Source organism: Pinus tabuliformis, chromosome 6 (genome assembly GCF_031772625.1).
Source record: "Pinus tabuliformis cultivar Carrire ecotype Pingquan chromosome 6, CPIR1, whole genome shotgun sequence".
Taxonomy (NCBI): Eukaryota; Viridiplantae; Streptophyta; class Pinopsida; order Pinales; family Pinaceae; genus Pinus; species Pinus tabuliformis.
In genome coordinates this window covers 971516984-971533112 of record NC_142292.1, presented here as the reverse complement: position 1 = coordinate 971533112, position 16129 = coordinate 971516984, and the positions used below count along the sequence as shown (strand labels likewise).

Sequence of the window (16129 nt, the reverse complement as noted above, 5' to 3'; positions counted from 1 at the left end):
CCATCATAGCAGAAGAGCAATAGAGAATATACAAATAATTTTCGTAGTCATCTGAATTCCATTTGCAATTAGTTAATTTCTTTCCTGTTCCAAAAATATATTGAGCGCATTTCCAAACAGAAGCAAGCATTGGCAATTGAAATCTTTTAGCAGACATCAAGACAAACAAAGATAACGAGACCGAGAGTGTGGAAGTGTTGTTGCAGGCATACGGAGAGGAAACCATCGAGAAGCCCACAAGCCTCACAAACAACTACTACAGTGCTGAGGAGTATCGAATGTACAACAAAGTAAACAAGCAGGGGGGTCTCCCATTAAACATCACCAGAACTACTAATACGAAGACAACATCAAAGACCAGGAACTATAAGACTCATTACGTTAATATTTTCATTGCAAACACAGTTTGAAATATAAGTTACAGAAGTCTTTGCAAATTAATTTACAAGCTAAGTTAAAATAGTTCATATTACAAGTAGACCGAAGACCTGGGTTCGAAAACCTGAAATTACATCCACATAAGTTAAACCAGTTCGTATTACAAGTAGACCGAGGACCTGGGTTCTAAACCCTGAAAATACACTCACACTAAAACCCCGAATTACAAGCAAACCAAGCAAGCTATCCATATTCTACAGGACCAAAGCAGGCACTAATTAAACGATAGAGACGTCGAAGCCTGAGACGAAGACACGATAGCATCAACAAGTGATAAGCATGGGTATCATGGAAAGACCCTACTCGGTCTAACGAAGTGCAAGAGGAGCTGAAGCCACAGTTGCTCGCTCGCCATTCACCTACAACCATTGCATACAGAGAATTAATAGCATAATACAACAAAACTCAGGTGAGTAAAGAAAGCAGGGTAAGGGTTCCCATTTACCAGAGAAAGGGTCGACGAACTGCAGGAAGAGAGACCACAACAGGCCGCGAACCGGCAAGGGACCCTGTTCACAAGGAGCATTCACTGTCAGGACCGGAAGGAGAAGCGTAGCAAACATTAAAGCAACGAAAGAGAACATACTTGAGATAGCTGCGTGCCGAGGACAAGAACTAGGTCACCTCGTGGCCACAACCTGAATGCATAAGTGACCAGAGACAAGTTAAAAAACAGAGCCATCGAACCAGTAACCAAGCAAAATATAAACATAGTAATGCCAGACACATTCAGGAGGAAGTAAACTATCACCGTGCCACAGAAGCTTTTGAACATAGTCGCAGAACGCCAAGAGGCAAGCCTAGAACCCTCAGGTAGACCGGCAAACAAATACAAGCAACCATTAACACTGACAGAACACTAGCAGAGCTCTGCTACTGAACAAGCCGTGGCCAAAGAAGCTAAGTTGAGCGCCACTGGAGCAACATCAACGAAACCCTCAAGAGGAAACCAGAGAGCAGACCCTCTCAGCGCAAACGGAAAAACAATCAAAATGACGGACCAAGTGAGGAGCTAGGGTTACAAGTGCAGCGAAGGCAGGAGAACAGAGCCCGAGGTAGAGACAGGGATCTCCCTCACAGCGGACTCGTAACCAATACATTAACGACAACAAAATATCCAAGTACCGTTGAAAGCTACAAAATCATTTTTTAAATAATTCGAATTAAGAAAATCTTGTGTCCAAACTAAGGACGAGGGCTGGTCCCATCAGAAAACAAACCATCAACATAATTTCCTCTCTTCCCACCAAAAAACCCATACTATAAAACACTCAATATATTATTGGTCAACAAAATAATTACAATAACAAAAAAAAAGTACATAAAGTTCGTGAAGAATTTTGGTAAATTAATGATACTTCAAAAAAATTATACTCTATTTCCTTCCTTTCCTCCCATCCCAAAACCAAACAAATAAAAATAATAAAACAATCCTTCCTTTCCTCCCATCCCAGAACCAAACAAATAGAAATAATAAAACGATCCATATATGTTTTCCATCCCAGCACTGAACCAAACAAATAGAAATAATAAAACAATCCATATATGTTTTCCAATTCTGTAGGTTGGAAACCACCCATATAATTTCTTATTGAGGATCACCATCTTATTCAGGCCCATGATGACATTGATCATGTGAATGCAAATGATCATTGACTATTTTTGTGGAGAATTTTGGTAAATTAATGATACTTCAAAAAAAAATTATACTCTATTTTCCTCTGCTCCCAGCACTGAACCACTGAACCAAACAAATTGAACCAAACAAATAGAAATAATAAAACAATTCATATATGTTTTCCAATTCTCAAGTTGGAAACCACCCATATAAACCAAACAAACTGAACCAAACAAATAGAAATAATAAAACAATTCATATATGTTTTCCAATTCTCAAGTTGGAAACCACCCATATAATTTCTTAATTGAGGATCACCATCTTATTCAGAGCCATGTCACTGAACCAAACAAACTAAAATAATAAAACAATCCATATATGTTTTCCAATTCTGCAAGTTGGAAACCACCCATATAATTTCTTAATTGAGGATCATCATCTTATTCAGGTCTATGATGACATTGATCATGTGAATATAATTTCTTAATTGAGGATCACCGAGCATCATCATCTTATTCAGGTCCATGATGACATTGATCACCATCTTCTTCAGGGTCATGATGACAAGGGTCATGATGACATTGATCATGTGAATGCAAATGATCATTGACTATTTTTGTGGAAAATTTTGATAAATTAATGATACTTCAAAAAAAATTATACTCTATTTTCCTCCCATCCTAGCACTGAACCAAAAAAATAGAAATAATAAAACAAACCATATATACTGAACCAAACAAATAAAAATAATAAAACAATCCATATATATTTTCCAATTCTGCAGATTGAAAACCACCCATATAATTTTGGAAACCACCCATATAATTTCTTAATTAAGAATCAAATTCTTCTTAATTAAGGATCACATTCTTATTCAAGCCCATGATGACATTGATCATGTGAATGCAAATGATCATTGACTATTTGTGTCTGATTATATGTGAATGCAAATGATTTGTGTCTGATCATGTGAATGCAAATGATCATTTACTAATTGTGTCTGTTTTATTCGAGCAAACTGCCTTGGACATGCTATCATATTGTTACAAATTTTCATCACCTACAACTAATTAAAACAAAAAAATATAAATATAAACTAATTAAAACAAAAAAATATATAAATATAAATTAAATGACCCTTAAAAAAAACATAAAAAGATCTGATTATCACCTTCATACAACTATTAGTTCATATTATTTATTTTCCTATAGCTTTAATGAAAATGAAATTATATTAATGATATCTCATATTTCATTTTTCCATTACATTCATAGAATGAAAAATTATGAAAAACAATATTTAAAACGCAAACATATATAAAACATATATAATCAAGATAGCACAGCAAAAATGAGAACTACTCATGTCGCCTACATAATAATATTTCTTACCCTGCCATTATCGGTGTACAGTCCCCTATGGTATATGTAATTAATTTTTTAAAAAGTTTATTATAAACTTTTCAACATTTTCCAGAAGAGTGGTAGAGTCTGGAGAAATTTATTTATGCTGCTGGTGCCCCAAAAAAACGACAAAGTTTTCATGAACAGAACTAGAAGAGCAGAGAAGCTTTGGTTCAAGGGCGCGAACTATCACATACGGGAAGATGCGACTGGGTCCGGATGGAATTGCAGGATGGATTTATAGACATCGAGAGTGAGAAAATCATCCAATGATGGAGCAGTGCACTGCCTTCCAAACATTTTGGCTGCTTCTTCATATCGCCCGCCCTTGAATTTCTTGGTGCCAACTTCCCTCTCAATCCGCGCCATCTCTTCGGCCAGAATCCTGCCAACCAATTCCCGGGTGACCTTCACCGGCACCACTTCCCCATCCAGAACCACCTCATAATGAATCCACTGCCAGTTTTGTACTCTGCTGATCTCCGCTGTGGCCGCGTCCTCCATCAAATTGTACAGTGGAACAGAGCCCGTGCCTGTGAGCCATGCAGCTAGATACTGTATTCCTACTCTTGTATTCAGCCGAAGCCCTTCTAGGGTACGAATCCCTTTAGGCACCTCCAATAGATCTTCCTCTGTAACCTTCACATCCTCCCTCTTCAGGTCAATTTGATTTGGGTGTTTCATGTTCTTGTCAAACACCTCTGCTATTAATGAAATCAGACCAGGATGAGCAGCCCATGTTCCGTCGTGCCCAGCTTTCACTTCACGTAGTTTATCAGCCTGGATAAGTGCAGAGGCAGCTTCGTTTGCCTGAGGATTATCCTTGATGGGTATTTGAGCAGCCTGAGACATGATGAGTGAAAAACAAAGCAGAGGAGTTAATGATGTAGGTAATTTCGAAACAACATCATAATATTTTTTTTTGAAGTTAGAGTCAGTTTTGTGTTTTTCAATGTATGAGATCTTTTGTTTGTTGTGAAGACAGGATCATCATCCTTTTGTTTGTTGTGGTAAGAAGGATCATCACTATGGGAAAATTGGACTACTATAAGTTGTTTATGTCATAATTTTACTGTTTAAGTTACAATTTAACTACTGAAGTTTATATACTAAAGTTTATGTTACAATTTGACTGCAAAGTTGTTTATGCCATAATTTGACTGTTTATGTTACAATTTGACTACTAAAATTTATATATTAAAGTTTATGTCACAATTTGACTACTAAAGTTTATGCTACAATTTGACTACTAAAGTTTATATATTAAAGTTTATGCCACAATTTGACTACTAAAGTTTATGCTAAAGTTTATATATTAAAGTTTATGCCACAATTTGACAACTAAAGTTTATGCCACAATTTGACAACTAAAGTTTATATACTAAAGTTTAAGTTTATGCCACAATTTGACTACTAAAGTTTATATATTAAAGTTTATGCCACAATTTGACTACTAAAGTTTATGCTACAATTTGACTACTAAAGTTTATATACTAAAGTTTAAGTTTATGCCACAATTTGACTATTAAAGTTTATGCCACAATTTATGCCAAAATTTGACTACTAAAGTTTATATACTAAAGTTTATGCCACAATTTGACTACTAAAATTTATATATTAAAGTTTATGCTACAATTTGACTACTAAAGTTATGCTACAATTTGACTACTAAAGTTTATATACTAAAGTTTATGCTACGATTTGACTACTAAAGTTTATATACTAAAGTTTATGCCACAATTTGACAAATAAAATTTATATATTAAAGTTTAAGCCAAAATTTGAATACTAAAGTTTATGCCACAATTTGACTACTAAAGTTTATATCCTAAAATTTATGCCACAATTTGACTACTAAAGTTTATACCACAATTTGACTACTAAAGTTTATATACTAAAATTTATACCACAATTTGACTATTAAAGTTTATGCCACAATTTGACTACTAAAGTCACTAAAGTTCAATTTGACTACTAAAGTCACTAAAGTTTATGCCACAATTTGACTACTAAAGATTATATACTACTAAAGTCACTAAAGTTTATATACTAAAGTTTATGCCACAATTTGACTACTAAAGTTTATATACTAATAACTTTATGCTACAATTTGACTACTAAAGTTTATAAAAATATAGTAAGTTATTTCTCTAATGTAAAAGTTTATGCGACAATTTGACTACTAAAGTTTATGCTACAATTTGACTACTAAAATTTATTTATGTGATAATTTGACTACTAAAATTTATGTGACAATTTGACTACTAAAATTTATAAAAATAATATAGTAAGTTATTTCTCTAATGTAAAAGTTTATGCGACAATTTGACTATTAAAATTTATGTGACAATTTGACTACTAAAATTTATAAAAATATAATAAGTTATCTCTTTGATGTTTCATAGACCCATCTCCCTGCAACAGTTTGACAACTAAAGTTTATAAAAGTATACATACATTACCCCTCTGAATGTTACAGGGACCCATTTCCGTGTAACAATTTGACTACTAAAGTTTATAAAAGTTTAAGTACATTACCCTTAATTTGAACATGTGACATACACAACCCCTAGAAATTTAAACCTATGACTTCTTATGGAAAAATATCTGTTCTTAACCAATACACCACCCCTCTAGATTTAATTCTGTGACTTCTTATGAAGTGGAAACAATACACCACCCCTCTAGATTTATTTCTGTGACTTCTTATGAAGTGGATTTAACTCTGTGACCTTTTATAATTTAAACCTGTGACTTCTTATGGAAAAATATATGTTCTTAACCAATATACTACTTGTGGTTTAACTCTGTGACCTCTTATGAAGAAATAGATTTAACTCTGTGACATCTCATGAAAATATATATATATATATATATATATGAAGACAAAAATATGTTCTTGATTCTTAAGGATGAGATTTGACTTTGTGATCTCTTATCAAGAAATGGATTTAACTTATAACCTCTTATGAAAAAATATATATATATTTTTATGAAAAAAAAAAAATTTATGAAGAAAAATATGTTCTAAAGGGATACACTACCCCTACGGATTTAAATTTAAATCTGTGATCTCTCTGGAATGTATTTAATCATACACTACCCCTCTGTCACCTATGGATTTAAATTTAAATCTGTGATCTCTCTGGAAGAAAAGTATAAAAATATGAAATATGTTTTTGATTTAAATCTGTGACCTATGGATTTAAATCTCTGGAATGTATTTAATCATACACTACCCCTCTGTCACCTATGGATTTAAATTTAAATCTGTGATCTCTCTGGAAGAAAAGTATAAAAATATGAAATATGTTTTTGATTATTAAATCAAGAATAAACTTATATTAATCAAGAATGAAGTTATATTTGTCTAATAATACTTTGGAATGCATCACTCCACCGTATGAATAATCTATAAATAAAAAAACTAGTCCTCTTCATCACAATATGTATGTAGATCTATGTTTAAACCAAACCATCACAATATGCATGTAGATCTAGATCTATGTTTAAACCAAAAACAAATAGTGCGGTCCATCATCAGAAATGATGGAGAGCACTGGTTTATTCAGAAAACTAGTCCTCTTCGTCACAATATGTAGATCTATGTTTGAAACAAATAGTGGAGAGCACTTATAATATAGATTATGAATGAATTCTAAGAAACATTTCCTAATAATCCTCACAGAAATCTCAATCCTATATGTGATGAATATGGAAGAACCATTTCATCACAGGACTTGGATCTAATATCTCACTATTATTATAGACTCACAACACTATGATATCCAGTATTCAGTCTTAGATCTGGTATCTCACTGTTATTTAATAGACTCACAACACTATGGTATCCAGTATTCAGTTTTAGATATGATATCTCATATTATTTAATATAGGCTCACAGCACTACGGTATTCAGTAAGTAATAAAATTCTAAACTGTGGCCCAAGATAAAAGTATTACTATTTTCTAAAAAATGATAGCCTATAAATCGTCAATAACGTTAATAATATATATTAAAGATGGATAAAAGCACTTTCCCCTTACCACCCTATCTTTCCAAAGTGAATGTATGCATTTGTTTGCATCTTCACATTTGGAATTGCATCTTCACATTTGGAAGGAATGTGTCTGCACACATGTATATCATTCACTCCCATGGAGATAGGTAGTGAGGTGAAGTTGCCTATTGATAAAGGCAATAAAATACAGTACAGAACACAGCTGTAAGATGAAACACATATGTAAACCTTTTACTACTAAAATACAGCATACTGTGGCTGGTGAAAGCGTAAATTTGCATCTCTTTTAGATGATGAAAAATAAATTGTATAATATATCATAAAACGCATGCCTATTGCACTCACCATGCCTCCCATTGCATGCACCCCACGCTTGTGGCATGTCTGGATGAGCAGCTCCGAATAGCTTTTCATGAAATGCTGTGTCATCCCAACTTGAACACGGTCCGGAAGAAGCCTGTTAGGGTGGGCTTGGAATGTCTTAACATAACTGAAAATGTAATCCCATCTGCCACAGTTCAATCCTATTGAGTGCTCCCTCAGCTCATACAAGATCTCATGCATTTGAAAAACTGCAGGAAGAGTCTCGATCAAGACTGTTGCTTTAATGCTCCCTCTAGGGACTCGCAGTGCATCTTGTGCACGCTCAAAAACAGCATTCCACAGTGCAGCTTCCCTGCATTCCAATCAGACCTCAAGCTAAATTTAGAAGAGCAGTGCCATGATTATCTAAATCAAATACAAAAAGCAAAGAAAAAGCAAATTCCAATCAGATCTCAAGGTCAATTTAGAGGAGCAGTGCCACAATGATCTAAATCAAATACAAAAGGCAAAGGAAATGGAATAAAACAATGTTACAGAAACTCTGTAGAACATAAGAATTTGAGAAAGGTCTTGGACAGTGTTGTTAATGCAAACCTGGAGTGCTCCATTTTGGGGAGATAAAAGAAGGGGCCAGATCCTCCATTTTTCAATCGAAACGTTGCATGATTATGATAGAAATAGAGACCAAAATCCACCAGGCATCCCGTTGCAGGCTGGCCATCAATCTCAACATGGGCTTCTGGCAGGTGCCAACCCCTAGGCCTAACAAAGAGCACAGCAGTCTTATCATTGAGTTTGTATGTCCTGTTTCTTGCCTTGTCCTCGTATGTTATAGTTCCTTCCACTGCATCCTTCAAGTTTATGTGACCTTTTATGATGTTGTCCCAGGTGGGAGACAAAGAATCTTCAAAGTCCGACTGTGTCAAACGACAGGAACCAAATCGATCAAATTTACTTAAGAATTGAAATACTTTAGAGACATGGATGACTGCAAACAAGGTACCATTTGGTTCAACTTCCCCATAAATAGAGATGCCCCTTGGAAAATTCAAACGCAATTAATTTCATGTGATTACAAACTTTGAACACCATAGAGTGGAAACAGATAAACATATCAGGCTTTAAACCCAATTGGAGACTTATTAAAAACTCAAATCTTATTAAAAACTCAAATTTAAAACACATTCTAAACTAAATTTATCTTGATCCATAATCAATCAGGGACACAACAACCTGGAAAATTCTACCCCTCCCCCGCCAAAAAAAAAGAGACCGACTATTTCATAGTAGGGAGAGGAGAAAATAGATGACCGATGCGCAAAATTCCCCTCTGAAACATTCAGCTCGTTTATTATCCATTTGCACGCAGAGAATAATCAAAACATTCTCCAACGTACAAAATAAATCACCCATTCAAAAAATTTCCTCATACACATATATAATACCCAGAAAGTTTAAGAAATAAACACACCTTTTTTTTCCAACTCCAAAACATCACCATGACACTCATTTATTTTTCAGAAATAATACCAATGAAAGCCATGCTGTACAGCAAATCCAGCCATTGAACTATGAACAAATTTTGAATTTATTTTTCAGAAAGAACCAATGAAAACCATGCTGTACAGCAAATCCAGTCATTGAACTATGAACAAATTCTGCATTTATTTTTCAGAAAGAACCAATGAAAGCCATGCTGTGCAGCAAATCCAGTCATTGAACTTTGAACAAATTTTGCAGTACATTTTAACTTACCATGAAGACTTTGGCCCCAGAATTGAGAGCATTAATGATCATCTTCCTCTCCACAGGGCCAGTGATTTCGACTCTCCGATCAGCTACCACCTTGGGAGTAGCAGAGCAAGTCCAATCTCCTTCCCTGATGGCTTTGGTCGAGGGATCGAATCCTGGGAGCTCACCTTTATTGTATCTGGCTTGCTGCTCCTTCCTGCAAGCCATGTTATAATTCACACGACCTCCAAACGTTCGCTGGAGATCAGCCATGAATAGCAGAGCCTCTCTCGTGAGGATTTTCTCATACCCATCTTCAATGCGCCCCCTTATTCTCACGCCATCCGGGAATTCGATGTCGGGTTTGGTAGTTTTCCTCTGTGTATAATCCATCAGTGAATTTGTTGAAATTTTTACTGTTGGGTTCTCTGGTTCGTTTCTTTCTCCGTTATTGTGAATGCATTTGTGGATGTTTTGACGAATATATAAGTAGAGGGGCAATCATATAAAGGGGATAAAATGCATATCTACATTTAGCAAATCTATATTTAGGCCTAAATGTTAGAACCGGAATCTCATACGTAATTTGAAGAATCATTCCAAAGAATTTGACACATCCCTGTAACTTTAAAATATTCGGGATTGGTTAGGATAAGTATAAAGGGAACATTTGTATGGGTAAAGATACAGTTTCAACACTGTTATGCGCCTGACAGCAATGAATTTCAGTTACCAAAATGATAGCTGGCTTGAAATCAATGAATTTCAGCTGTCAAGATGATAAGTGGCTTGAAATTTCACGTCACTGTGTGCCTATGCAAGAGAGAGTGCGTGCATGCACAAATAACTATGTTCTTATCCATTCCAATCCCTGCGTATGTGGCACTGTCGGGAGTATTTCCGGACGAGGTTCTAGAGTCCTGGCAGTGATTTTCCGGAGCAGGTTTTAAGAGTCCGGGCAACCTATGTGTTCGTCAAATCATTCTAAGGGATGAGGATGAATCCCTGTGTATGTGGCACTGTCGGGAGTATTTCCGGACGAGGTTCTAGAGTCCTTGCAGTGAATTTCCGGAGCAGGTTTTAAGAGAACCTATGCGTTCGTCAAATCATTCTAAGGGATGAGGATGAATTGACTTTAATATCAGATGATGATGCTACCAACTTTTTAGATAAAGCAAAATCATATTTTAGATCGATTTTTCTGACCTTTATTTGAAAATGATAGGAAAAATATGGATATTTAAAGATTAATAAAAGATAAAAAGATAGATAGTATGATCAATACATTACAAAAATATAACAACAATAAATTTCAAATGATAATGAAATAAAACAAGAGCGATGTAACAGCAGATTAGCTTAAATATAATTTAATGAAACAAAAAAATAATAGAGACAAACATAAAAGAACTAATAAATTATTGTATTTTTAATATTATTTTTGGGATTTAACTGCATTAAGTAAGTCATTCATGTATAACCATTTCCATGAAAGGTAGTCGTAAGTGACTAATTTCTTATGATTTTTGAGAGGTAGTTGTAACTGACTAATTTCTCATGATTTTTGAATAGTTTATTTAGCACTCATTAAAACGGGTGATGCTCACAGGGGTGAAGAAGTGGGATTGAAACTAGTGAAATGAATCACATAGCGTCAATCATCACTTCTGGGGCTTGCACCCGGTCGTAATTGACTAATTTCTCATGATTTTTGAGAGGTAGTCGTAACTGACTAATTTCTCATGATTTTTGAATAGTTCACTTAGCACTCATTGAAATGGGTGATGCTCAGAAGGGTGAAGAAGTGGGATTGAAACTAGTGAAATGAATCACATAGCGTCAATCATCACTTCCGGGGTTTGCACCCGGTTGTAACTGACTAGTTTCTCATGATTTTTGAGAGGTAGTCGTAACTGACTAATTTCTCATGATTTTTGAATAGTTCACTTAGCACTCATTGCATCAAGTGATGCTCACAGGGGTGAAGAAGTGGGATTGAAACTAGTGAAATGAATCACATAGCGTCAATCATCACTTCTGGAGCTTGCACCTGGTAACCAAGACTTTCCGGGAGGTCACCCATCCTAGATCGCCTCTGGCTTAAGCGCACTTAATTGTGGAGTTTTCCCCACAATCAAGCCCACTTAGCTTGCTACCCCATTTGCAAAACCTTAGCAAGTATTGTGCCTCATGAACCATTAAAGTAGAGATCCCTTCACTCTTTTTGAATTTAAGTATTAGGGGGTTTACGCAGTGCATTATATTAGATATCATTTTTGGGATTCAACTGTGTTAAGTAAGTCATTCACGTATGACCATTTCCATGAGAGGTAGTCGTAATTGACTAATTTCTCATGATTTTTGAATAGTTCACTTAGCACTCATTGCATTGGGTGATGCTCACAGGGGTGAAGAAGTGGGATTGAAACTAGTGAAATGAATCACATAGCGTCAATCATCACTTCTAGGGCTTGCACCTGGTAACCAAAACTTCCAGGCGTGCTAAGTGAACTATTCAAAAATCATGAGAAATTAGTCAATTATGATTACCTCTCATGGAAATGGTCATACGTGAATGAATTACTTAACGCAGTTGAATCCCAAAAATGATATCTAGTATAATGCACTTCGTGAACCCCTTAATACTTAAATTCAAAAAGAGTGAAGGAATCTTTATGTGAATGGTTCATGAGGCACAATACTTGCTAAGGTTTTGCAAATGGAGTAGCAAGCTAAGTGGGCTTGATTGTAGGGAAAACTCCACAATTAAACACGCTTGAGCCAGAGGCGATCTGAGATGGGTGACCTCCCGGGAAGTCCTAGTTACCGGGTGCAAGCCCCGTAAGTGATGATTGACGCTATGTGATTCACTTCACTAGTTTCAATCCCACTTCTTCACCCCTGTGAGCATCACCTGATGCAATGAGTGCTAAGTGAACTATTCAAAAATCATGAGAAATTAGTCAGTTACAACTACCTCTCATGGAAATGGTCATACGTGAATGACTTACTTAACACAGTTGAATCCCAAAAATGATATCTAATATAATGCACTGCGTAAACCCCCTAATACTTAAATTCAAAAAGAGTGAAGGGATCTCTACTTGAATGGTTCACGAGGCACAATACTTGCTAAGGTTTTGCAAATGGGGTAGCAAGCTAAGTGGACTTGATTGTGGGAAAAACTCCACAGTTAAGCACGCTTGAGCTAGAGGCGATCTGGGATGGGTGACCTTCCGGGAAGTCCTCGTTACCGGGTGCAAGTCCCGGAAGTGATGATTGACGCTATGTGATTCATTTCACTAGTTCCAATCCCACTTTTTCACCCCTGTGAGCATCACCCGATGCAATGAGTGCTAAGTGAACTATTCAAAAATCATGATGCTCACCCGATGCAATGAGTGCTAAGTGAACTATTCAAAAATCATGAGAAATTAGTTAGTTATGACTACCTCTCATGGAAATGGTCATACGTGAATGACTTACTTAACGTAGTTGAATCCCAAATTGTCTATTCTCATGGAAATGGATACGTGAATGACTTACTTAACGTAGTTGAATCCCAAATTGTCTATTCTCATGGAAATGGATACGTGAATGACTTACTTAACGTAGTTGAATCCCAAATTGTCTATTCTCATGGAAATGGATACGTGAATGACTTACTTAACGTAGTTGAATCCCAAATTGTCTATTCTCATGGAAATATCCCAAATTGTCTATTCTCATGGAAATGGATACGTGAATGACTTACTTAACGTAGTTGAATCCCAAATTGTCTATTCTCATGGAAATGGTTGTACGTGAATTAGAAATGGATACATGAATGACTTACTTAACGTAGTTGAATCCCAAATTGTCTATTCTCATGGAAATGGATACGTGAATGACTTACTTAACGTAGTTGAATCCCAAATTGTCTATTCTCATGGAAATGGTTGTACGTGAATGACTTAACGCAGTTGAATCCCAAATTGTCTATAATCAAATTTATTAAAATATGTTTTTAATATAATAATAAGCCATGAAAAAATTATAATTCATGAAAATAGAAATAATAGAAAATAAAAAATAAAAAGGAAATAAAACAAAAAACAAAAAATTAGTAACTAATAGAAATGGAAGTTACTAAACAACCCATAATAAGATCTCAACCAATTATCTTACAAATAAATAAATTTAAATAATAATAAAAATAACAAAAAATGAATTCCTAATGTTAAACTATGGATAAACGTCATAAATTTTTGGTCAAAAGAAACTAATACTTAGTCAAAACTAATACCTATCAAAGGCCATCACAGTGTAATAATATTATAATAAATAGAAATGTTATAATTATAGTTTTTTTTAATTAAATAATAAAAATATAAATATTATAAAAATAAGAAAGAGAGAGATTTTGAGTTTCGAGTATGCCTAAAACTGTTTTTGTTTGGCTAAGAGCTCGTCTTCTTGGGACGTAAGGAAACATGTTAACGACACAAGACCCAGAGGCATGTGGCATGAGTGAAAGCCTCTATGGACCACCAACGAGTTATTTCAGGTTGGCATGGTTTTCTTTAAATAATGGTGATGAGATTATTTCAGGTTGGTGTGGTTTTCCTTAAATAATGGACCCAGAGGCATGTGGCATGAGTGAAAGCCTCTACGGACCACCAACGGGTTATTTCAGGTTGGGGTGGTTTTCTTTGAATAATGGTGATGAGGTTATTTCAGATTGGCGTGGTTTTCCTTTAATAATGGTGATGACTCAACATGCATTCGCATTCGCATTGGCGGCTAGCAGCGAGATGACTGTCTTCACTACTAGTTTGACCCCTGAGTTTTGATAGGTTTTCCCACCCTGTATAAAAAAAAGATAGTTTCTAACATTACTAATATCTAGTTAAAAAATAAATAAACTAAAAAATTAGTAACAATTGGAAAACATTATCATATAAGATTATTTTTTTTTAACAACCTAAACAAACTAATAAATATTATTTTAATAAAATAAGAATTTATAATATTATTATTTATTCAACTAAATATTATAATACAAACAAGAAATAAAAAAAGAAGAAGATGAAACACCAACTCCTAATTAATATACTAGCAATCGCCCCAAAAAGTTGCAAAGGTATGCCCATACGATTGTTAAATTGGAAAAAGTTGTAGTTTGATTTCATAATCATGCAAATATATTGATATTTTAAATTTTAAATTCTAGTGTTACGTTGTTATAGAAACTAGGTTGTAAATAACCTTGCCACAAAGATCATGCTTCATGGTTTATCTATCCTTTAAAATTTTGATTAGATTCTCTTTTGTGGAAGATCAGTTTTCATTACAAGTACTCATAATTTCAAAGGCTACCTAGGTTGGGCGCAACTGTAAGCCTTGGAAGGTCATTGTGTTTCTAGATATCCATATACCCTAAGTCACAAAGAAAGGTAAAGGCGTGAAAACTTTTGCTGGTTTATCTACTATCCAAGGGTGAAAAAAATTCTAACAGAACCCTCTGCTCTGATTTGATTTTCCCACTTGTAATCTGTAATATCTCAAACCAAAAATGTCTAGAAAAAGGACAAGAAATAAACAAGCAATCCACAAATTCCTCATTGGTTTTGCACAATATACATCTTCCAAGGCCTGCATATTTCTCTTTTGGAAATCATTCCAAGTTAAAATTTTGTTAGCTAAAACTAACCAAAGAAAATGATAATTTTTAAAGGAATTTATAAATTCTAAACTAACCTCCACAACCAAGATATTTCCCTAATCAAACCTTCTTCCATTTTTTCCTTGTACCCCAACTTTGCAGTGTACTATCTAGACCTTTGGTCTTTGTACCACTTAAGTCATCATGATTCGAAAGTTTGGTACTGGAATTTAGGCTTCGAACAAAATGGTTCCATTCCTAAGCTTTTGCCACTTGTAAGTCCAAATCTTTTGCTAACTTCTAGGCTCGATACCAAACATCTCCGCCCTCATTTGAAGTTGGATGTTCCAAAGAACAAATTCTTAAGAGATTGAGGTCTCTTATCAACTCCTCCTCAGATAGTCCATAATTTCCTTTGCAACCAGTCCAAGTTGCTTATGCTATTTTCAGAATATATATTTTTTTCCAATCTTTTATATTGACCATTTACCAATTGAAGGGAAAGCCTTCACTAGGATTTCCACACAATAGACCCTGCAGTTGAGTTCTTTCTTTCTTGTATGAACCAATATGCCACGGCATCCTTCTCAATTGTTTGGATTTCATAACCCCTTTCCCCATGGATCCTTGCACTATTTGGGTTTTTGTGAGAAGAAATACCAATAATGCCTTAGTAGAAGCAAGATATTTTGTTGGTTCAAAAGTTGAGATAGAGAAGGACAAGATTGAAGATTTAAAGGAAGAGCAACTTTCCTAGTTTGATGATGGAGGAGCAAGTGGAACATTGTAGGAAGAGAAGATGAATAATGTGTTTAAGAGGTTTTGTTAATTTGTTGTAGCTGGTTCAAAGTTAAAATGAACAATGTGTTTAAGAGGTTTTGTTAATTTGTTGTAGTTGGTTCAAAGTTAAAATGAATAGTGTGTTTAAGAGGTTTTGTCAATTTGTTG

General features: G+C 34.9%; 2 protein-coding genes across 2 annotated transcripts; both read right to left on the bottom strand.

The window, feature by feature from the left end:
• Positions 1 to 376: 376 nt before the first annotated feature.
• On the bottom strand, positions 377 to 3224 carry LOC149262231 (uncharacterized). The gene is made up of 2 exons (XM_089423695.1): positions 884 to 3224; positions 377 to 797 (listed from the first exon to the last, which is right to left on the bottom strand). The coding sequence occupies exons 1-2, from the start codon at positions 1020 to 1022 to the stop codon at positions 622 to 624; spliced, it is 315 nt and encodes a 104-aa protein (XP_089279821.1). The 5' UTR covers positions 1023 to 3224; the 3' UTR covers positions 377 to 621.
• A 131-nt stretch (positions 3225 to 3355) lies between these two features.
• On the bottom strand, positions 3356 to 10463 carry MLS (malate synthase). Its single transcript, XM_089423685.1, has 4 exons — positions 9562 to 10463; positions 8401 to 8723; positions 7828 to 8158; positions 3356 to 4303 (listed from the first exon to the last, which is right to left on the bottom strand). The coding sequence occupies exons 1-4, from the start codon at positions 9928 to 9930 to the stop codon at positions 3650 to 3652; spliced, it is 1677 nt and encodes a 558-aa protein (XP_089279811.1). The 5' UTR covers positions 9931 to 10463; the 3' UTR covers positions 3356 to 3649.
• Positions 10464 to 16129: the final 5666 nt, after the last annotated feature.

Bases quoted from the DNA above. Each gene is read 5' to 3' on its own strand.
- LOC149262231 (XM_089423695.1), bottom strand. From the start codon at position 1,022: ATGTTCTCTTTCGTTGCTTTAATGTTTGCTACGCTTCTCCTTCCGGTC. The intron at 798-883 runs GTAAATGGGAAC...CAATGGTTGTAG, and splicing joins GTTCGTCGACCCTTTCTCTG to GTGAATGGCGAGCGAGCAAC.
- MLS (XM_089423685.1), bottom strand. From the start codon at position 9,930: ATGGATTATACACAGAGGAAAACTACCAAACCCGACATCGAATTCCCG. The intron at 8,724-9,561 runs GTAAGTTAAAAT...CGTTTGACACAG, and splicing joins CTGGGGCCAAAGTCTTCATG to TCGGACTTTGAAGATTCTTT. The intron at 4,304-7,827 runs GTGAGTGCAATA...ATCATGTCTCAG, and splicing joins TGCATGCAATGGGAGGCATG to GCTGCTCAAATACCCATCAA.